Here is a 23,869-nt window from a genome sequence, read left to right on the forward strand (position 1 = left end):
TTTTTTTTTTTTTTTTTTTTTTTTTTTTTTGTTTTTTTTTGGTTTTTTTGCCTTTTTTTTTTTTTCCCCACGGTTGGCCAATCATATGGGTTGTATATAAATCTAAGTGCTATTGCTATTGCTATACACAGAAGGAACAAGTGATAAGTTTGTTCTGGTTTCAGCCAAAGCTGAAATGCAACAGAAACTTTTGAGGAGGAAATACAACATAATCAATTGGAGAGCTGTGAGCGATCTCCGAATCATCCAATCCAGGGGTCTCCAAACTTGGTAACCTAAAGACTTGTGGACTTCCAACTCCCACGATTCCCCAGCATGGGTGACTGAGGAATTCTGGGTGTCTTAAGGTTTGGAGACCCCTGATCTAGTTTAACCCCCTTTCAGGGCAGAAAGGACACTGCTTCAGTATTTTTGTTCATCACATGAAGTGAACAAAATATGGAGCGTGCATTTGGAGCCACTGAGCTGCTGAAAAACAGCAAGATTGCTGGGATGATAGAATGTGCTGTGAACATGACATGAAGTGAATGCAAACAAAGCCTGTTTTGATCAGAAGCCATTGAAATACAAGAAATGAGTAACAAAAGTCCAGAGTTAGTCCTTGCTAAATGACCCCTCTTTCAACAACCGTTTGCAGTTAAGGCTGCTGAATGAGGAGACTTCTAGCCATTGCTCATACTTGTGACAGTTAGAGCATCCCGTTGTTACATGATACCAATTTTCTAGTTTTCACAGCCTGCTTACGACAAGCAGAATCAGTGGAAAAGTAAGCAGGGAATTGCAATCATGGGCTTAACATCTGGTGGTGATTCGCTTAACAAACATACCTTCTGTGATGACCCGGGGCGTGGCACAAAGGCAACACAGTCACATAAGCAATAAGAGTCCCTTTATTATCTCCAATTTTGCCCCCAATGTCCAGGTTACCTTCGGCTGGAGAAAAACTCTCCCAGGAACAGCCTTTAACTGTAGAAAATTCAGTCCAAAACAAGGTACATATGAACTGTAACTAAAAATCCAAACAAACTAAGCTGAAGTAATTAGCTTGACAGGGCAGGAGAAGGAATTTCAGACTTGAAAGTACAGCAAAACACACACAGTTGGGAAGATGCCAGGAACATAGATAAGCCATGACAATGCAAGATAAATTCATGTTTGGTCCCAACAACTTGCTGTGCACAGCTTCCTCTTTTATACACTGTGTTCCCAGCTGCAGCTAATGAAGGGAATCAGGGCCTTTTCCTCCCCCATAAGCCACGCAACTCATGTTGCTCCCTTCTCCGTTCCTCCCTGCATGCCCTAGGATGAAGAGGGGGTGGGCCTGGGCCTTCCTCTGAATTCCCTCTCCCTTGCTCTATGTCTCCCTTGCTCTATGTCTCCCCTGCTCTGCCCAGCCGGACTTTGCCCTTCCACACTTTCTTCCACAGCCAATGGAGCCACACTCCCACTCACTGTCAGCTGTTTGGCTCCCCCCTCTGATTCAGATTCCGACAGGGACATGAGACCTTCAACTGAGGTAACAAGTTGGTGTGGCACCGTAAGATTTTGCCTTATAGCTGTATTGCTTCCTGATTGATTCCCCGTTGTGGATGGTGAAAAAGGACTTCCTGTATTATATTTGTAATATAGTTGTGGGAATTTTATTTTGCCAGGAAAGTGGCACAACAGTAAAGAGAAATGGCCAAAATATGTTCAGCAACCATTGGGTGCCAGCTTTCCAATCCTTATTTATTTTTATACCATCTTTATTAGTTCTACTTCAGTTTAGCCACTCTAAAGTCATCCTTTAGATTTTTTTATACAGAAATGAAATGTGTATATCCTCTCCATCCCTCACTTTACCAAAAGTAATGGTAGGCAGTATATAACAATTCAGATTAAAAATCACAAGCATATAAATGACATATAAAAATGTAAAAATCTATATTAAAATTAAGAAATAAGTAATATAAAAACAGCTATACAATCCCCTAGGCAATATGCAAATGGCCACCTCAGCAATTGAATCATTTGAGCATATCTCAGATTGCCTCAGAGGTCCAGGCCTGAGGACCTAGACAGGTCTTGAGAGCCACCCAGAAGATCAAAAGGGGTGGAACTAATCTCATTTCAGGGGAAAGGATATTCCACAGAGTGGGGGCCACAACAGAGAAGCCATAGCTCCTGCATCCAGCAAATGCAGCTCCCCAGATGATGGTGCCTGCCGCATGTCTTCTTTGCCAGCTCTCATCAAGTAGGCTGAAATAAGCAGGGAAAGGCTCAGTCCCACACCAGGAAGGGCTTCCAAAGGCAAAACAGGCAAAACCTGTACAGCTGGAGCCACAAGCAAACTGGCAACCAAGGCAGCTCAGGGAGCAGAGGTGTGACATGTGCTGCTCCAGAAACACATATAAGCTATCCAGCTATTGCATTTTCTACCAGTTAAAACTTTGGATACTCTTCAAATGGCGGCTCATGCAGAATTTATTGAAGTCATCAGATATGCATGCAGGCAACTAAGGCATGATTGATCATAGCCAAGGTCTGCAGATCCAGGAACAGCCACAACTGGCTCTCAAGTGAATCAGTAATACATTTTTTAGGATGTAGAGAGTTTTTGATCTCCAGTGACAGCCAAACCCTGCTAAAATACAGGAATCCAGCCTGCAAACTAGTGACCTCCAAATGTTTTGCCCAAGCAGCCTGGGAATTCTCAAGGCTGAAATCTTAGTACTCTGGGAATTGGGAAGGCAGCTCGAGAGATCATAATAGTAATACAGAGAGGACGATAGTATCTCCTATTTAAATGTCATTGGAAACAACGTGGGAGACACTTCCAAGTTTTGTCCCGTATTTTTCTATTAATAAGATGAAGATGGCAGGCTGTTAATCATTTAGGGGCTCAACTTTTACAAGCCACCAAGCACCCAGCTAATATTATGAAGCTAGAGCTCGGACGATCTAGCCATTGTTGGCTAGATGGCGCTCTATGGTTAGGCAATAAGCGCGCCTGGATAATCGTCAATACTGTAGCCGGCGCCTGTAGCTGAACCGAAAGGAATTGAGACCATAGAGTCGCGGATTTCTAGAGCGACTATGGAAAGGAGAAGCATTGAGAAACGTCGTCTTCCGGCTTCCCAATGGAGGATCGCGGTGCCTGTTGCACTTTTTCCTGAGTCGAAGAAGCGGCAGCTGGAAGGTGAGCGGAGGGCAGGTCGGAGGAGAGGCCGGGAGCAAGTCGGCCTGTTCGGTTCGCTCCACCTTGTAGTTGCTGGTTCATGTCCACTGAGACTCCAAGGCCCCTCTCACAGTTACTGTTTTTCAGCTAATCTGTACTTGTATCTTTGTTTTTTTTCTGCCCAGATGTAAAACTTTTCATTAAATTTCATTGTGTTGGATGGAGCCCATTGTTCAAGTCTGTCAAGATCTTTTTGGATCCTGAGCTTGTCTTGCGGGGTGTTGGCTCTTCCTGCCAGCTGAGTGTCATCTGCAACTTTGAGGAGTTCTCCTTCCTTTAGGAAGATCCTGAAGAGTCCTGGGCCTAAGGCAGAACCTTGTGGTTCCCCACTGCTTAGTCCCCTCCATGTGGATCTGGTACCATTAAGAATTACTTGCACAGTACTGTTTGTCAGCCAGCTACACATTCATCTGGTGGGGATGTTGTCTATCCCACATTTTTCTAGCTGAGCAAGAAGTAGGTTGTGGTCTACTTTGTCGCTGGTCTGCTAATTTAGTCACTTAGTCACAGGTTTTTTTAAAATTATTTTTTCCCAGTATCTTTCCAGATATTGATGTTAGGCTGATTGGTCTGTAGTTTTGTGGGTCTGTTTTTATTTCTTTTTTGAAGATGGGAACCACATCAGCTCTTTTCCGAACCTCTGATAGTTCCCCAGTGCTCCGAGATTTTTTAAAGATATGATACAATGGTTCTGAGATGACATCTACCAGCTTTTTCAGAACTCTGGGCTGTAACCCATCAGGTGATTTATATTTATCAAGGTCAGACAGGTATTAGTATCATTTTCTTACTTATTTTAATTTTTATTTCTAGTCTGTCTTTTACAGTTATATTTTTGGTAGGTTGGGCAATAGTTTCCTTTTGTGTGAAGACTGATGCAAAGAATACTACTCTGCTTTCTCTCTCCTGCCTTTTACTTCCATGCTATCTTCACTCTTTAGTGAACCAACTGTTTCCTTGACTTTTTTTTGTTCTTTATATGTTGAAAGAAACTTTTTTTATTGTCTTTTGTTGCAAGTCTGTGATCTCATCCTTTTGTCTTTGTTTACCAGAGAGGTCTTTATGATATCATTCTGATTTTTTCTTGGATTTCTTGTTTTTCTTTTTTAGTGGTATTGTGTTGGACTGGGCTTTTATGATCATATTTTTCAGTGTTTCCCATTTTCCCCTTCAGGATTTTTATCCATGAAATTTTGCTTATGGTCTCTCTGAGTTTGTTAAAATCAACTCTTCTAGTTTAAGACACAGGTTGGATTATATGGCATGATAACTTTCACCCAAGGTTCAAGCAACTTCAATTCCTTCTATCACTTCTTTTTATTAATATGAACTTGGTCCAGTATAGTTTTTTCTCTAGTACCCTCCTCTACCTTTTGGATGACAAAGTAGTCATCTAAGTTGGTTAGGAATCTGTTTGATCCCCCACCTGCTGCTGAATTTGTCTCCCAGTTGATATCAGGGTAGTTAAAGTCTCCCATTACTACTGTGGTATGTTTCCTACATACAATTGTTAATTGATTAGCAAAAAGTTCATCTGTTTCTTCTGCTTGGTTGGGTGGCCTGTTGGGATCTGAAGGGCATGTATTCAGGTCAGCGGTGGTGTGTAGAAGATCTAGAAGGTAAGGCTGTCAGCAGGGGAGGGACACTGGCCCCTGTGCTCGGCCAAAGAGCCACCTCAGTGGGACACAGCGGCCTCTGGGCGATGCCACCCACTTGCCTTCCCTTCCGCCTCGAGTCCCACATCCAGCCCGTGATGGGATGCGCTGCTTCCAGGCCAGCCCGGCTAGCAGGTGGGGGAGACGCTGTGCTGGGGCCGAGACTGCTTCTCCACTGAGGTGTGCATGTGCAGTCCTGGTACATTGGCCTGCCCTCCCGGAGCACTGCCACCGCTGCTGCTCTGGAGCTCGCTTTCTTCCTTCTGCTGCCACTGCCGCTGACCTGCAGCTCACCCTCAGGATGGATCAGTTTGTCCAAGCCATGCTTTGCTTCTCTTTTGCTTTAGTCCAGAGGGAGCAAAAGAGAAAGGGTCCCAATGAGGGTCTTAGCTATTTAGCTCAAGAATAACAGAATAACAGACTTGAAAGGGACTTCGGAGGTCTTCTAGTCCAACCCCCTGCTGAGGCAGGAAAACTATGGGTGCCAAATTCTGAGTAGAGGGCCTGGGAAAGGTGTCAGAATAACACTTAGAAGGGACCTTGGGGGGAGTGGGAACCCTATACCATTTCAGGGAAATGGCTGCCCAGTCTTTTCTTAAAAACTGCCAGTGATCAAGCACCCAGAACTTCTGGGGACAAACAGTTCTACTGGTTAATTGTTCTCACTGTCAGGAAGTTCCTCCTTAGTTTTACGTTGCTTCTCTCTTTGTTCAGTTCTCATCCCTTGCTTCTTGTTTGCCTTCTGCTTCTTTGGAAAATACATTGCCTCCCACCCCTTCTTTATAGCAACCCCTTAAAAGCCTGTTACCTATCACACTCTTGGGGAAAGCATGTGAGCCATTTCTTCCTTTCAGTGGTCCAAGAAAGTACATTTATAGTATGTAGATAATAAACTCCAAAAAAAGTGAACAACATTTTTACAGAACTATAGATGCGTTGAGGCTGGGTGTGACAAGGAATGGCTGCGAGGGGACGGGCCAGGCACTCCTTGATGTGAGTGACATTGAGTTGCCCAGTCACATGCCCACCTAGCCATGTCCACAGAACCTGTTAAATTATTGTAATCTCACCACTGATACATACATGTGGTACACACAGATTGTGGGGTGTGTTTCTGTATTTTTTGTTAATATATGTGTATCTGTGTTCCTATCCTTAGTATTTCTAGGTATCTATCTGATTATAAAAATTTGCAGTGCTAACTATGTGTGATTTCAACGAGTTTCTCTTAGGCCTCCCGCCTCACATGGGGCAGCGGGACAAGGAAGTATGTGGCCAGGAAGGCTGCTGGAAGTTCTTGCAACCAAAGCCTGGGGCCAGGCGAGGCACTCCTTGACGTGGGTGACATTGAGTTGGCCATGCCCACCCAGACACATGACCACATACACATCCACCCAGTCACATGACCACCTAGCCATGCCTACCTAGCCACGCCCACAGAACCTGTTAAATTATTTGAATCCCACCACTGATACATACATATGGTACACACAGATTGTGGGGTGTGTTTCTGTATTTTTTGTGAATATATGTGTATCTGTGTTCCTATCCTTAGTATTTCTAGGTATCTATCTGATTATAAAATTTTGCAGTGCTAACCATCTGTGATTTGCACAGGTCAACAATAGAATTCCATGATTGTGTGAATATATGAAGTTAGTCTTTTATGTGTCGTAATGAATGGCAGTGATTAATCTAGCATTTTGACATGTTTGCTTTTTCATTGTTATGTATGCTTTTTTTCTTTTATTTTCACATCTTGCAACAATATTATAAAGAGTAATTAAAGTATCTCTTTTTTGTGAATCTTACAGACAAAGGAAATGCCAAAAAAAAACCTTCTGGACAGCAGAGAATCAGAAGCAGCTTTAAAAAGGAAAACGAATCCAGTACATCTGGGAAACAACGTCTTTTCCCTTTCCTCCAGATAATTACAAAACTCTTCCCCTTCCCCAGCCAGGAAGAGACAAGGGGAAAAAAATAGGACAAGAGTTTTGAGCTAATAAACAAGCATTGTGTATGGAATTCAAGGAAACATTATATCAAAAAATAAAGGTGGAACATTTCCAGATCAGAAAAAGAGGAAATATCTAGAAATCTGTGGGGTGGAAATACTCATTCCAGACCCTGTGAGGAAACAAACAGCTTGAACCATCCAAGAAGAAAGAATCAAGAATCTAAGACTATCAGTGGCGGAAAAGCTCCACAGATATTCATATTGTCAGAAAAGCACAGATTAAAAATCAGAGCTGATTATGGATCAGAGGATCCACACTGGTGAAAAACCATACAAATGCCCCGAATATGGTGAAGTTTTTTGCTACACTTCCCAACTTCTTGAGCATAAAAGAACCCATAATGGAGAAAAGCCCTATGAGTGCCCACAGTGTGCCAAAAAGTTTAGTAAGCATGCCATGCTGGTGATACACAAGCGGACACACACTGGAGAGAAACCATTTGAGTGTCCAGAGTGTGGGAAAAGTTTCAGTCGGAACTCTTCCCTGATGATACACCGGAGGACTCACACAGGAGAGAAACCATATGAGTGTCCAGATTGTGGGAAAAGTTTCAGTCGGAACTCTTCCCTGATGATACACCAGAGAACTCACACAGGAGAGAAACCATATGAGTGTCCAGATTGTGGGAAAAGCTTTAGTCGTAGTGCCTACTTGGTTACGCACCAGAGAACTCACACTGGGGAGAAACCGTATGAGTGTCCAGATTGTGGGAAAAGTTTCAATAATTATTCTAACCTTGTGAAACACCAGAGGACTCACACAGGAGAGAAACCATATGAGTGTCCAGATTGTGGGAAAAGTTTCCAGCAGAATTACAATCTGGTCATACACCAGAGGATTCACACAGGAGAGAAACCATATGAGTGTCCAGATTGTGGGGAAAGTTTCATTCAGAACTCTAACCTGGTGATACACCAGAGGACTCACACTGGGGAGAAACCGTATGAGTGTTCGGATTGTGGGAAAAGTTTCAATAATAATTCCAGCCTTGTGCAACACCAGAGGACTCACACAGGAGAGAAACCATATGAATGTCTATACTGTGGGAAAAGTTTCAGTCAGAACTCTAATCTGGTGATACACCAGAGGACTCACACGGGCGAGAAACCATATGAGTGTTCGGATTGTGGGAAATGTTTCAGTCAGAACTTTCGCCTGGTGATACACCAGAGGACTCACACTGGGGAGAATCCATATGAGTGTCTATACTGTGGGAAAAGTTTCCTGCAGAATTCCAATCTGGTCATACACCAGAGGATTCACACAGGACAGAAACCATATGAGTGTTCAGAGTGTGGGGAAAGTTTCCGTCAGAAATCTTGTCTGGTGATACACCAGAGGACTCACACTGGGGAGAAACCATATGAGTGTTCGGATTGTGGGAAAAGTTTCACTAATAAATCCAGCCTTGTGCAACACCAGAGGACTCACACAGGCGAGAAACCATATGAGTGTCCAGATTGTGGGAAAAGTTTCAGTCAGAACTCTCACCTTGTGCAACACCAGAGGACTCACACTGGGGAGAAACCATATGAGTGTCCAGATTGTGGGAAAAGTTTCAATAATAATTCTGCCCTTGTGACGCACATGAGGACTCACACAGGAGAGAAACATTTCAGTTGGAATTCCAACCATGTGCAACAACAGAGGACTCACACAGGCGACAAACCATATGAGTGTCCGGATTGTGGGAAAAGTTTCCAGCAGAATTCCAATCTGCTCATACACCAGAGGACCCATACAGGGGAGAAACCATATGAGGGTTCAGTTTGTGGGAAATGTTTCAATCAGAATTCCAACCTGGAGAGACACCAGAGGACTCATACAGGAGAGAAACCATATAAGTGTTCCGATTGTGGGAAAAGTTTTAGTCAGAATGGCAACCTGGTGATACACCAGAGGACTCACATGGGAAATAAACCCTATGAGTGTCCAAATTGTGGGAAAGCTTTCAGTTGGAATTCTGACCTGGTGAGACACCAGAGGATTCACACAGGATATGACTTGGATTGTGGGAAAAGTTTAGTTGGCATTCCCACCTGGTGGAATAATAGAGGAGCCCTTTGAATGTCCCAATTGTCAGAAAGCTTTCACAAGTAGGTCTAATCTAATAAATCATGTCAATTTACACACAGATAAGAAGCCATTCAGATGCCCAAACTGTGGTCAGTGTTTCAGTCACAACTTTACTACAGGAGAAAGGCCATCAGTTTTCTGATTGGAAGGAAAGCTTAATGGGATCTTAGAAAATTTTCAAGAGTTCACAAGGATAAAGCATAACTGTTCCCACAAAGGCATGATATTTAATTGAAATGGATAAAATGTTTAAGATATAAATGATTGTTAATATTAATGATCAGAATATGGTATATTAGCAAAATTTTTTGTGAAATGAGAGATTTGAAGTAGAAGAAGGAATATTGTAATGAAATAATAATAATATATAATATGTGATGTGGGGAATAATTATGGAAAATAGGGCTCCCATAAAAGTATGTGATTTAATTGAAAAGTAATGTATTAAACGCTCAAGATATAAATGAATATCAATACTAATGAATAGATTTGTATCATTTTTGATAACATAGTATAATTTTAGAATGTACCAGACAGAATCCCAATGTAAGTTATGTGTTTTATATTAAGTATTATAAATATAGGGAGAGAGATAAAGGCATCATACTCCATATAGTGTACAGGAGAAGTTTTTTCTTCTTTTTAAAGAAGAAAAATAAATGGATGGCTGGAAATAGAACAGACAAAGAATAATAAATATTACGATTTGAATTGAGAGGAGATAAATAAAATAAAATTGAGAAAATTTAAAAGAGAGGAGCAGTTATATAGAAAATTGAAAATGTTAATAAGATATGAAATGGTATATAAAAGGAATATGAATTTGAATTTGTGTCTGTACCAAGAGTTATAACCCAGGACTAAGCAACTTTCAGAAAAGAGATTTTTATGCTTTTATGTTTTGTGTTTTTGTGTATGTATGTATTGTATGTTTTGAAGAATTAATAAAACTTGTTTTTTTTTTTTTAAAAAAAGAAAACTTTCAAGAATTCACAAGGATATACATTACTTATTTTCAGTTTGCTGGATTATTTTCAGCCAAAGAGCCAAATTTATTTAGACACGAGAGACTCAACCAGAAGTGAAATGCTCTAGACACAGGGTTTTTTCTTTGCCAAATCAATGAATCTGTAAATGAGAATTAGGATTTCAACAAGAGTTTTCTGAAAGCATTGTAAGAAACTAAATATAACTGTATAATAAGAATATTCCTGAGGCATCAGAACCATTCTTATTGTATCCAATTTGATATAGTACAGAAAGATAGGAGTCCTGGGGGCACAGTGGTTCGAATGTAGTATTGCAAAGACAGTAACCATTCCAAGATACTGGTAGCCCTTGACTTACAACCATTCATGTAGTGACTATTCAAAGATAAGACGTCACTGAAAAAAGTGACTTATGACCCTTTTTCATACTTAGGACCACGGCAGCATCAACATTCAGATGCTTGGCAACTGATGGTTACAATGTCCTGGGGTCATGGGATCCCCTTTTGTGACCTGAAAAGCCAAATCAATGGGGAAGCCAGATTCACTTAACAACTGTGTTACTAACTTAACAACTAATTTAACAATGTGGCAAGAAAGGTCATAAAATGGGACAAAACTCACTTAACAAATATCTTGCTTATGAACTCAAATTTTGGGCTCAATTGTGGTTGTATGTTGAGGACTACCTGTAATAAGAATAATTGCCTTGCCCCTGCCTGGATACTAACATTCTTCAGTAATGTTTCTAAAGATACATTATTTTATGAGAACCATTAATTTTGTCATGATAGGCTTTAATTGCCCCTCAGCCTGAACTGTTTGCTATGGTTAATTCATAAACTTAATGACTTGGGACAGTGATTTGGGTGACATACATATTTAATAAGTAAATAAATGTGAATATACTTAGGATGCAGATAGACGGGTGCACATTAAGTATTCTTTGGGTGTTTGAAAATAAATAATTTTAATGCCTTCATTTCATGTAAAATATAAATAATATACAGATGTAGATGCTTTTTAATTACTGTTATTTTACATATTTCTAGAAATGTCTTATTCAAAGAAAAGTCTAAATAATGTTTTCTGAGTGTTCCACTACAGTATAATTTTTGTTCTCCAGGGTTTTCTCACCTTGAACTTGATTTATTTTGCATTTGTTCATTTTCCAGATTCCTTGAACTTTGTATAGTTTATTTTCTAGAACAATTTGAGTCATACATCGTACTTCTTTTATTCATTCCTCACTAACCCTTTTGCAAAAGAGAGAGAAAGGTAAATCCTACTTGCTCATTCCAGACCCGCAGTTCAGAATTGAATCTTCTTAGTGTAAGTCAAATAATGTGCTTCTCAAATCATACCATCTTGGTTCTCAATTTTGCATAATGTTCCTCCTTCAAGTCATGGAAGTAAAATACATCTATCTGGCTTTCCAAAGTGAGAATGTGGCTTCCTGCATGAGGCAATCTACTTTATGATTGGTTGCTGGTGTAAAGGGGCGTTCCCCATTTTCCCCGCCTTTTTCTTCTGTGTGCTCTGTATGCTGTTCTGAGATTTACCTCAGAATGTAGTGATGTGCCTAACTTATTTGCTCTAAATATAAGATAATAAATAGATTTATATAAAACTACAGTCAGTGTCTCTGTCTTAATTTGGACACCGGCTGCATAATTCCCTCACACCAACCAACCTGGCTATTGGGCAGATTCCAGTCTCTGTTCCCCAAAATGCAGGGTTTGCAGTTATTAGAGCTCCCAAATCTGTCAATTGACATGGAATTCTTTTATATTCTTCTTTGTTGTTTAATGACCCTGTAATGTATCCTTTGAGAGGTGGAGTCAGGGCAACTTAATGGAGCTGAGTGTTTACTGGCCGGATGCCCTTCCTGTCACCAATGCAGAGTTCAGCAGATATATTTTCATTGTGCCCAGAGAGAAATGTCTGCCTCTACCTAGGATCGAACTCACAACCTCCTGATTGTGAGGTGAGAGCTCTACCGCACCACTCACCTGGAATTCTTTTATCTTTTTTCATATTTCATAGGAAAACCCATTCTCCAACTAACCAATAACCATTGTATGTTCTGGTCCACTGTGCACTTTACTGTTCCAGCTTTTAAATTAAATACCTGAACAGTTGGGCTCCAAACAGGGTTGAACTGTTGGAATAAAATGGCACGTAGAGTGTTTCAGTTTAGAAATCTATCTAGCCAATCTTTCTTCTGGTTATTTCATTTCAACATCTCCCCTCAGGGCATTGCCTGCCAAAACAACTAAACACAAAGATAGTTTCTTCCCCTGTGCCATCGCTCTGCTAAACACCCAACTCCCACACCACTGTCTTCTGCCCAAATCCATACGGTAGACTGTACTGCTATTATCCTCGTCATCTTCTTATCCTTCACATCTTTCCTACTACCTTCTCCTATCAATACTGAAAGGACATATTGATATGAATCAATCTAACCTTTGCTCTTTGCTTCTGTTAAAAGAAGTTGCTTGCACTATTTTGCTATGGTTAGGAATAATTTGTTAGGAATCCATTTTGTAAAAGAATTGTATCCTTTTCTATCTGGTTTCTCACTTCTGCAATTTGCCTCAGAACTAGGCACATCCTTGGAGACAATTCCCAGGAACATCCTGCTCCATAGATAACCGGGGGGGGGGGGGGGGGGGTGGGGGGCTGCCTAGGAGCATGAACACAAGGGGGATACTCTGTAAGATAACATCAGATGGACAAAGAACGCTCCATGGATAAGGAAGGGGAGGGCATGGGCAAGACATTGCCCACATTGAATAATGAACCTTTGTCTCTGACTGGATAAACTTTGTTTCTGTTGGCATAAAATGTATATAACACTCTGAGCCACTCTTGCCGGGTGTGGCTATTCCTTACATGCATTTTGTCGGTATGTTTTCGATACAGTATTCACCCAGACTTTTTGCTTTGGCCAAAGAATAAAAAAGCTGTTACTTTGCAAGCTTCGTCTCGAGTCTCACTCTCTTTGGCATCTCAGTGGCTCTAGGGAAACTTTTGGGGACTTACAGTATATTATGTGATCAATTATTGTTGTATCTTATGACTTATGATTGCCTTATGATATAATCTGTGACTATCACTTTTTATGTATATTGAAAGTGTATGCACCAGAGACCATTTCCTCTAAAGCACACTTGGCTAATAAAGAATTGTTCTATTCTTTCCAATTTTTGATTTTTTTTTCAACTTCCATGTCTGACTACAAGCACTGAATTGCTCTGAGTCTCTCCGCCTTCATTTTTACACCATTCATTTTCCATAAAGATTTATCCAATGGCTTGCCGAAATCCAAGTATACTATCTGCACACCATTTTTCTGATCTGGTAATTTAATTGCTTAAATAAAAAAAGGGGATCAAGGTTTGTTTGGAAAGATCTTTTTCTAACTTTCTATGCTGGCTTCCAGTAAATCACTCTTGGAAGAAATATCCTTCTGGTTTCAGTTCCAAGTGGGGAAAAAGACACTGGAAACATGGAGGCTATTTGGAAAGATGATTTAATGGTGGACAGGACCTCATGGCTTGGAGCTCCAAAGTGAAAAGGATGATCACATGCTTCAAGATGTTGGGTGAAGGAAAAGAAGGGCCAAGATGCTGAGAGACCCTTAGTTATATACCCTCTGTTGGGCCTCACCTCAGTGTTTCCTGTTCCTGTATAAGAAATGTATCCCATTGGCTGTCAGACTCGCAGGGGTCTTAGTTAACTTTGTAGGGTTTGTCTGGACTACATGGCTTCACCTGAGTGCTGGCTGATGCAATTTTCCCAGGCCAGGTGGCGAGATGGGTAGAGGGCTTTGTTATGTACAATACTCTGGCCCAGGCCTTAATGGCCTGCCCATTAACAAGGGTGGGGGGTGAGCTTCTGCTTCTGAGGTGTTTCTGAGTTTCTACTTCTCTTTTTAAGGGAAATATTCTGCCTTTTTAGTATATCCTAAAACATTTCATTTTCCTAGGAGAGGGGTGGGTGCTACCTTCCTACATCACCTTGCTTGTCTATAGGTGCTCACAAATTCTTTGCTTCATTATATTTTACCATGTATTGATGTCAAGCTAATTAGCCTATAATTTCCTGAATCATTTCCCCTCCTTTTTGTAGTTTGGAATCACATCAGCTCTTTTCCAACACTCTGGTATTTCTCCTGTGTTACATAAACTTTCAAAGATTACAAAATTATACCATCTAGACTTCTAGGCAATGCAATAATACAGAATTAGTGCAATACAATACAATAATATAAATTGGGAGATAGTATCTTCTTCCTGATTTGGAAACAATGTGGGTGGGCACTTCAAGTTTTTGTCTCATATTTCATTATTCAATTAATAGGATGAAGCTGGAAATGATTTAGGGCTGCACATCTTCATCGGCCCTAAAGGAGGTCCCCTTTCTCGCTGCCTGTCATTTCCCCACAAGGGCAGGTTCCTTTGGTTTAGTTGCTGCTTATTGCAGGGGTGGGATGAGTGCCCTCTTGGGGGGACCTGAAATAAAAGGTGTGGGGGTAGATGGCCATGGAGAAATACTATCGACGTTCTCGGCGGGAGTCGAATACGGCTTGATGGCACGGAATCAGTGCAAACGTCTTAGGATAGAAGCCGAACGAACGGGCCTTTATGTCGCCAGGTGGCGCTCTACAAAGAAGAAAGCCGTGAATACAGGACAATAGTGGCATTGCTAATCTACGGGGTTGGGGGTGGGGAGAGGCTTGAGCTGGAAGGAGTTGAAACGATAAAGTAGTGGGCTGCTAGAGAGGATGTAGAGGAGAAGGACAGAGGAACTTCCTCTTCCGGCTCAGCCACGGGAGGATAGTGGCGTCGGCTGAGCCTCTTGTGCTGCTTGAAGGGCTCGAAGCGGCTCCTGGGAGGTGAGTGGAGGGCAGGTCGGAGGAGAAGCCGGGAGCAAGTCCGGCCCTTTGGGTTCCTCCACGGTGGGGAAGCAGGAGAGGAAGCAACGAGGGTGAAACATGTGGGGCTGGTGCTGTATATTCTTCCCTCCCCGAATTTTATTCCTCTGGGTCTGCACGACTTAAAACTGCCTCCTGTGATTTTCCCCAAATGGGCGATTTGGGGAATTTCATTGAAGAAATCTTTATATATCTTTCATGTTTCTTAACCACCCATCTCCCTCACCTTCACGTAACCCTCGATTCCTTTTACGACACGTTGATTCATTTTATTGACATGTTGCTTTCCTGGCAAGTGAGGAGTTTCATGAGCAAAAACGGATGGTTTAAATCTGCAGAGGCTTTGGGCACCATTTCACCTGTTAAGGAACCCACCTTTTCAAAATGAGATCAAAAAGTCTGAGTAAATCCACTTCTGCACAGGGAAATACACATCGATTTTCTTCACCCATAAATTCATAGGTGTGTATTTCTTTGTGCATATATGTTTATGGTACAGTCTTCAGTGTTTTCAGGTAAATTTTATAATATCAATTTGTAATGCTAATCGTGTTATGATTTACCTAAGCCAAAAAGAGAATTTAACACCATTCTGCCCAACAGGTTGTTTCTTAAAATGTCCAATTTGGGTATAAATCAGAAGATTCGTTTGTGGATAAAGGATTTTCTGACAGATAAGCCACAGTCAGTAAGGATGGGATCTCACCATTCTTCTACTCTGATACTAAGCACAGGAGCCCCCCAGGGTGGTGTGCTAAGCCTCTTCCTTTATTCTTTGTACACATATGACTGCACCCCATTGTATAACAGCAACACAATTATTAAATTTGTGGATGACAGGACAGTGGTGGGGCTCATTAATAAGAACAATGAGTCTGCTTATAGAAAGGAAGTACAAGGGCTGACACTGTGGTGTAAAGTACACAACAGTGTGTACTGTAACATCTTACACAACACCAAAAAAACTAAAGAACTTATAATTGATTTCAGGAGGAAGAGAGATGTACATTTACCATTGTACATAAATGGTGAGGAGGTGGAGAGGATTGGTAGTTTTAAATTTCTGGGCACTTATATCTCGGAGGAGCTCTCGTGGACTATGAATGCTAACATGCTTGTAAAGAAGGCACAGAAGAGGCTGATAGATAAATCTATCTCAGTATCTACTTCTGTCCTACTACCGCAACACCATTGAGAGTGCATTCTTGTATGGCATGGAAGCAGCTCTGTAGCAGACAAAAAAGCTCTACAGAGAATCATTAAAACTGCTCAGAATATCATTGGTCTCCAGCTACCAGCCCTGAATGACATCTTCGCATCTCGCTGTTTGAGGAAATTGTGCAACATTCTCAGAGACTCTTCTCATCCTGCTTACAATCTTTATGAACTGTTGCCTTCTGGTAGAAGATCAGAACAATTAAAACTTGACCACACGTTTTCTGAATAGTTTTTATCCCAGAGTTATAATTGCACTTAACAATGAACTTAAATACCACCATCAGTGAGCTGTTCGACAGTATTACTTGGTCTATTGTGTGGATGCTTGTGTGTTTTTAGGAGGCGGGGAATTTTGGTGGGTGGGGAGGTGTTTGGGGATTGTCTCGTGTGTGCATGTTGAGTCTGGTCTCTGGGTGTTACATGAATTTCATTGTATGTATACTGTGTATATACGTACAATGACAATAAAGAATTCAATTTCATGATTGGATATATGAATGGATATTTGTACTTGGATCTTGCTAGAGCTCTTTTTGCCAAATGAATTGTAATTAATGTTAGAGGTTAAACTAGCATTTTCATACGTTTGCTTTTTCATAGTAATATATGCAGGTGTTTTTTCTTTTTGCTGTTTTCACAGGTTCTGCAGCCATTTTTTAAAACCACAATGAAACTAATTATTAATATGAATCTTGTAGACAGAGGATCCCAAGAAGAGCACTCTGGATTCAAGAGGGGCTTGAATCAAAGCCCCACCAGTTAGAGATTAGAAATATTTTTGACCTCCTGAAGAGTCCAAGTTCATAAGTGTTGAAAAAACCCCACAGTCTGTCTATTGTGGGGGGAAAACACAGATTGCCAATCACACCTGATTATGCATGAGGGAATCTACACCACAAAAAATACTCAAAATGCTTGGAATGTGGCCAACGCTTTACTCAGAACAACTTCCTCATGGCAGCACCCACACTGGAGAGACATTCTACCAGTGCTCCCAATGTGGCAAAAAGTTTAGCACACGCACCAATCTGGTCAGACATAAGAAGACACACACTAGGGAAAAACCCTTTGATTGTCCTGATTGTGGGAAAAGTTTCACTCAGAATTCTGACCTAGTGATACACCAGAGGATTCACACTGGGGAGAAACCGTATGAGTGTCCAGATTGTGGGAAAAGTTTCAATAATAATTCTAACCTTGCGAAACACCAGAGGACTCACACAGGAGAGAAACCATATGAGTGTCTATACTGTGGAAAACGTTTCAGTCGGAATTCTTACCTGGTGATACACCAGAGGACTCACACTGGTGAGAAACCGTATGACTGTTCGGATTGTGAGAAAAGTTTCAATAATAATTCTAACCTTGTGAAACACCAGAGGAGTCACACACGAGAGAAACCATATGAGTGTCCAGATTGTGGGAAAAGTTTTATTAATAATTCCAGCCTTGTGCAACACCAGAGGACTCACACAGGAGAGAAACCATATGAGTGTCCGGATTGTGGGAAATGTTTCAGTAAGAATTCCAATCTAGTCATACACCAGAGGACTCACACGGGTGAAAAACCATATGAGTGTCTGGATTGTGGGAAAAGTTTCAGTCAGAACTCTTACCTCGTGATACACCAGAGGACTCACACAGGAGAGAAACCATATGAATGTCCAGAGTGTGGGAAAGCTTTTAGTTGGAATTCTGACTTGGTGAGACACCAGAGGACTCACACAGGAGAGAAACCCTATGAGTGTCCGGTTTGTGGGAAAAGTTTCAGTTGGAATTTTGACCTGGTGAGACATCAGAGAATTCACACAGGAGAAAAACCATATGAATGTCCAGTTTGTGGGAAAAGTTTCAATCATAATTGTAACCTTGTGCAACACCAAAGTACCCACACAGGAGAGAAACCATATGGGTGTTCAGATTGTGGGAAAGCTTTCAGTTGGAATTCTGACCTGGTGAAACACCAGAGGACTCACACAGGAGAGAAACCATATGAGTGCCCAGATTGTGGGAAAAGCTTTAGTCATAATTCCTACTTGGTTATACACCAGAGAACTCACACTGGGGAGAAACCATATGAGTGTCCAGATTGTGGGAAAAGTTTCAGTAATAATTCTAACCTTATCAAACACCAGAGGACTCACACAGGAGAGAAACCATATGAGTGTCTATACTGTGGGAAAAGTTTCAGTCAGAACTCTTGCCTGGTGATACACCAGAGGACTCACACGGGTGAGAAACCATATGAGTGTCCGGATTGTGGGGAAAATTTCCAGCAGAATTCCAATCTGGTCATACACCAGAGGATTCACACAGGACAGAAACCGTATGAGTGTCCAGACTGTGGGAAAAGTTTTCGTCAAAATTCCGACCTGGTGATACACCAGAGAACGCACACAGGAGAGAAACCATATGAATGTCCAGATTGTTGGAAAAGTTTCAGTCGTAATTCTGCCCTAGTGACACACATGAGTTCTCACAGGAGACAAACCCTATGAGTGCCCAATTGTGGGAAAGCTTTCAGTTGGAATTCTGACCTGGTGAGACATCAGAGGATTCATACAGGATGAGTGCTTGGATTGTGGGAAAAGTTTCGGTTGGAATGTCCATCTGGTGGAATCATAGGGAACTGACATAGAAGAGGAGCCCTTTGAATGTCCCAATTATTAGCTTTCACAAGTACTGTAGGTCTAATCTAATAATTCAAGTCAGTTTACACACAGATCAGAAGCCATTCAGATGCCCAAACTGGTCAGTGTTTCAGTCACAACTCTTTACTATTGTTAAAGACAAGAGGACTCGTACAGGAGTAAAGCCATTAGCTTTCTGATTGGAAGGAAAGCTTGATGGGGTCAAATAAAAAATTCAATAATTCACAGGAATATACATTGCTTGTTTTCAGCTTGCTGGATTAATTTCTGCCAAAAGACCAAAAGAAATGCTCAGACATGATTTGCTTGCAAAAATCAATAAATCAGTAAATGAGAATTAGGATTTCAACAAGAGTTTTCTGAAGGCATAGTAAGAAACTATAACTATGTGTTATAATAATATTCCTAAGGCATCAAAACCATTCTTATTATATCCAATTTGATATATTACAAAAAATAGGAGTCCAGGGGGGCAGTGGCTAGAATGTAGTATTGCAAAGGCAGAAACCATTCCAATATACTGGTAGTCCTTCACTTACAACCATTCACATGGGGGAGAAACTATTCAAATGCCCAGATTGTGGACAGTGTTTCATACAACATTCCTCCTTTATCACACATAAGAAATTCCATGAGAAAAAATTTGACGCATGTAGAGGATTCTTGAATTTCATTTCTTGTTTCTGATTGCAAGCTCAGCTGACAAATTAACAACTTTAATGTCTTGCCTCATTCTTTTTAATCAACCATGTCTTACTTAATATTGAACATGAGATCTGAGTTGGCAAGTCCAAGCTCTTGCTGAGATTCCTTGCCTCTCGTGCAAGTGGAGATGCACGCATATGTGCATGCTTGCCTGCCACTTGTGGAGCTTGGTGGCCAGGGACCCTTGTCCTAGGATCAAAATTTCAACTCCTATTGTCAAAGATTAACTGTATTATGTACACCAAAGATTCAACTTTAACCACAATAGAGGAATGGTTGGTGAAGGTGATGGAATTTTCAGAGACAACTATATTGATTTCCTCAGTTGGAGAGAAGACATTCTCTACATTAATTACTGATTGGAAGTTTGTTAGAGATGTGCGTGAAACAGAACAAAAAAATGAAGTTATCATTTATAGTTGTGATTATAAAAAACAAACCAGTTAATAGAAAAGAGAATTTTTGGAACCATAAAGAAGTAATTTTGTATTTCTAAATGTAATTATTGTAAAGGATATTGGAAGTAACCTCTCTCTTATTTCTATCCGTTTCTTTTTACACTTTTAATTTCTTTTTTCTTCTATTGGGTGTATTGTTCCGTGTTAGTGTTTAAATCTTCTGTTTAAAATTATTAATATAAATTATATTGAAAAATCCAGTATAAGAGTCAAAGACTCTGAATGGAAACCACAAGTTCCAGTCTTAGGTTAAACAGGAAGGTGGCTTGCCAGGTGCTATGAAATCCCAATTGAAGATGTCAATTGAGAAGCCGAAAATATGCCTATGCAGATTAGTTGGCTGGCAGGGGGGGTTTATAAGAAAAGAGCCTCTTTCTTGGCTCAGGATGCCAACCAGGAACTGCTTTATATGCCAAAAGAAAATCAAATTTATTCATTTTAATTTATTAAATGTATAGGCCTCCTATCTGATTATTACAATGTCATAAATAGTAGTATAAAATTATAAGGTTAAAAAGATCAAAACACTGGGTGCATATATTGGGTTTATTTTATTCCAGATTCCTCCATGCAGCAGAGCCCAGAGCCAATAGTTGAAATGGACACTATCACCATCCATACGTTATTAGATCTGCATTGAAAAAAGCAGTTTAGGGTGTCCCTCTATAAAGGTCAGCCTGGTGATTAGCGGTCCATGTGCTTTGGTGGGATATTCTATTTTTGCCTTTTGATTTCACTTGATGTACATTTCCGCTCGACATTCCTTCCTGGACATACTAAGTTGCCATGCAGAGTCATTCCTCCCTTAGTTCTTTCCCTCAATATTTATCAGTTTCTTATTTCTGGATATTACTTGCTCTCATGTCTCATCCTTTTGGATATGAATGGTGTCATTTCATTAACTTAAACATCAAGACTGCAGTCATGAATTTTCTGTTAGGCGATAGAGATACATAAGCCCTACTCGGCACCACGAGTTTCTTGATCTCATCACGTTGTTGAACATCTCCCCATATTTGTACAGTTAAAATACATCAGTTCAATTCAGAATACACTGCATTCTATGTCCCAAAGGTGCTTTTTCAGGAGGCAACTAGACTTTCTTGCTTTTTTCTTTTGAAGGCATTTCGCTTCTCATCCAAGAAGCTTCTTCAGTTCTGACAGGATAGTGGGGAATGGAAGGATTTATATTCCTTGCAGGCAGGTGGTCATTTGCATCCTTTTTTATATATATAGTATAAATAAAACTCCTTCCATTCCACACTATCCTGTCAGAGCTGAAGAAGTGTCTTGGATGAGAAACAAACAAACAAACAAAGATCTGCCAACATCTAGAAGCAAGTAAAGTAATAACTTGTGGTCAGCATGGATTTGTTAAAAACAGATCATGCCAAACCAATCTTATTTCATTCTTCAACATAGTGACTAAATTAGTTGACCAGTGAAATACTGTGGACATAATATACTTAGATTTCTGCAAGACATTCAATAAAGTAGACCACAACCTACTTTTTGGTAAGCTAGAAAAAAGTGGGATAGATAGCACCACCACCAGATGGATTCGCAACTGGCTGACAAACTGTACTCAACGAGTAGTCCTTAATGGGTCTAAGTCTACATGGAGGGAAGTAAGCAGTGGGATGCCACAAGGTTCTGTCTTAGGTCCAGTGCTCTTCAATATCTTCATTAACGACTTAGATGAGGGAATAGAAGGAGAATTTACCATATTTGTTGATGATACTAAGCTGGCAGGAATAGCTAACACCCAAGAAGATAGGCTCAAGATCCAGATAGATCTTGACAGACTAGAACCCTGGGCCATATTTAACAAAATGAAATTTAATGTAGAGAACAGTAAAGTCCTACACTTAGAGAAGAAAAAACCAAAAGTACACATATAGACTGGGTAAAACCAGGCTCAATAGCAGTAACTGTGAGAGGGATCTTGGAGTCTTAGTGGACAACCCGCTAAATATGAGCCAGCAGTGTGCAGCAGCAGCCAAAAAAGCTAATGCAATCCTAAGTTGCATTAACAGAGGGATACAATCGAGAACAAGTGAGGTACTAATACCGCTCTATAAAACCTTAGTAAGACGACACTTACTGCATCCAGTTTTGGTCACCACACTATAAAAAAGATGTTGAGACTGTAGAAAGAGCAACCAGGATGATTAGGGGACTGGAGACTAAAACATAAGAAAGGTTACAGGAACTGGGCATGGCTAGTCTAGTGAAGAGAAAGACCAGGGGAGACATGATAGCAGTCTTCCAATATTTGAGGGGCTGCCACAGACAGGAAGGGGTCAAACTATTTTCTAAAGCACCTAAAGGCCAGACAAGGAATAATGGATGAAAACTGAACAAGGAGAGATTCAAACTAGAAATAAGGAGAAACTTTCTGACAGAACAATCAACCAATGGAACAGCTGGCCCTCGGAAGTTGTAGAAGCACCATCACCAGGGGTGGGATTCTACCAGTTCACCCCTATTCACTGGAACCTGTTGTTAACATTCCAAGCAGTTTGGAGAATCAGTTGTTAGAAGAAATCACTGGCCTAATCCTGTAACGAAGGCAGGAAGGAAACATTCTGGTGTTGCTTACGAGAAACTGCCTCTCTGTTAACCTTTATTATATTCTTGGCAGGACTAGACTTCCTGTCTCAGGAACTTCTCTGGAGTTTTTTTTTTCCTTCCTTTGCTTATACTTTGCTTGTGTGGAGTGACCATTCAAAGTTACAATGGCACTGACAGTTTTTCACACAACTGTTCCAGCATCCTCACCATCATGAGGCCAGGCGAGGAGATGTGTGCCTCGATGTGTGATATTGAGTTGGCCACGCCCAGCCAATAACATGACCACCAAGCCATGCCCACTCAGTCACATGACCACCAAGCCACGCCCACCAATTAAGCCACACCCACAGAACCGGTTGTTAAAAAATTTGAATCCCACCCGTGACCATCACTTGAGACTTTCAAGAAGAGATTGGACTCCCATCAGTCAGAAATGGTGTAGGGTCTCCTGCTTGCGCAGTGAGTTAGACATGATTACCTGCAAGGTCCCTTCCAACTCTGATCATCTGTTATCTGAGAAGTGAAATGTCTTCAAAAGAAAGAACAAGAAAGTCCAGTTGTTGCTATTATTATTTGTGAAGTTGTATCCAACCCACTGCAACCCCATGGACAAAGTTCCTCCAGGCCTTCCTGTCCTCTATCATCTTCTGGAGTCCATTTAAGCTCATGCCTACTGCTTCAGTGACTCCATCCAGCCACCTCATTCTCTGTCGTCCTCTTCTTCTATTGTCCTCAATCTTTCTCAGCATTAGGCTCTTCTCCAGTGAGTCCTTCCTTCTCATTAGGTGGCCAAAGTATTTGATTTTCATCCAATTGCCTCCTGAAAAAAGCACCTTTGGGACAACCATGACCTGGATGACTGAGAATCTCTACAGACTCTGCATTCTATGTGCCCCTTTGTGATTAAAAGAAAAGCTTTTCCCCTGCAAGTCGAGAGGAAAGAGTAAAATTAAAATTGGGGAAAGTAAAAGCTGGAGATACAAGTAGGGGTAAAGAACTGCAATAGGGATTTAACATATTATTGTTAACTAATAAAGTATTTGCTATCTGACCCTGACTTCCCCTTTTACCACCACCCAGTTTAAATCCTACTTTGTTTATTTGTATCCTTCCTTTATTATTTCTCCTACAGTTTAGCCCCTCTACAGTCAACCTCAAAAACTTACATTTTAAAATTATTTATAAATGAAATTTCTATACCCCCCCCCAAATGGGTGGTGGGCGATGTAGAACAATCAGATTAAAAACCATAACCATATAAACAGCATATATAAAAATGTAAAAATCTATATTAAGCAATAAGTAATATAAAAACAATTATAAATAAAACAACGCAATAAAATGGATGCAAACTGACACCTCAGAC

At 40.8% G+C, this 23,869-nt stretch overlaps 2 protein-coding genes and 1 long non-coding RNA gene across 9 annotated transcripts in view; 2 read left to right on the forward strand and 1 right to left on the reverse strand.

The window, feature by feature from the left end:
* The first annotated feature begins 3,101 nt into the window (after positions 1 to 3,101).
* LOC113432409 (uncharacterized) overlaps positions 3,102 to 23,869 on the forward strand; it is a 70,355-nt gene continuing 49,587 nt past the window's right edge. For 2 of the 3 annotated variants that reach the window (XR_015747047.1, XM_087953054.1), the window contains exon 1: positions 6,806 to 6,927. The gene's annotated coding sequence lies outside the window, so the exon portion shown is untranslated. Of the gene's footprint in view, positions 3,179 to 6,805; positions 6,928 to 23,869 lie in introns of those variants that run through there. The other variant, XM_087953056.1, reaches the window with a different exon arrangement.
* The window catches only part of LOC113428901 (uncharacterized), a 32,131-nt gene continuing 15,188 nt past the window's right edge, over positions 6,927 to 23,869 (forward strand). Inside the window, exons 1-3 of one of the 5 annotated variants that reach the window (XM_087953131.1) lie at positions 6,927 to 8,502; positions 8,560 to 8,798; positions 17,084 to 19,067. In XM_087953131.1, the coding sequence (XP_087809257.1) occupies positions 7,128 to 8,502; positions 8,560 to 8,798; positions 17,084 to 18,613 (3,144 nt within the window). In that variant the 5' untranslated portion in view covers positions 6,927 to 7,127 and the 3' untranslated portion in view covers positions 18,614 to 19,067. The other 4 variants (XM_087953129.1, XM_087953130.1, XM_087953128.1 and 1 more) reach the window with 4 other exon arrangements.
* LOC148131644 (uncharacterized) lies at positions 9,036 to 10,048 on the reverse strand. The gene is made up of 2 exons (XR_015747111.1): positions 9,976 to 10,048; positions 9,036 to 9,170 (listed from the first exon to the last, which is right to left on the reverse strand). It is a non-coding gene; the product is annotated as an uncharacterized LOC148131644 (long non-coding RNA).

The sequence above is a fragment of the Notechis scutatus genome, chromosome 2 (genome assembly GCF_049901735.1).
Source record: "Notechis scutatus isolate UNSWTSFEM ecotype Mainland chromosome 2, rNotScu1.2, whole genome shotgun sequence".
Lineage (NCBI taxonomy): Eukaryota > Metazoa > Chordata > Lepidosauria > Squamata > Elapidae > Notechis > Notechis scutatus.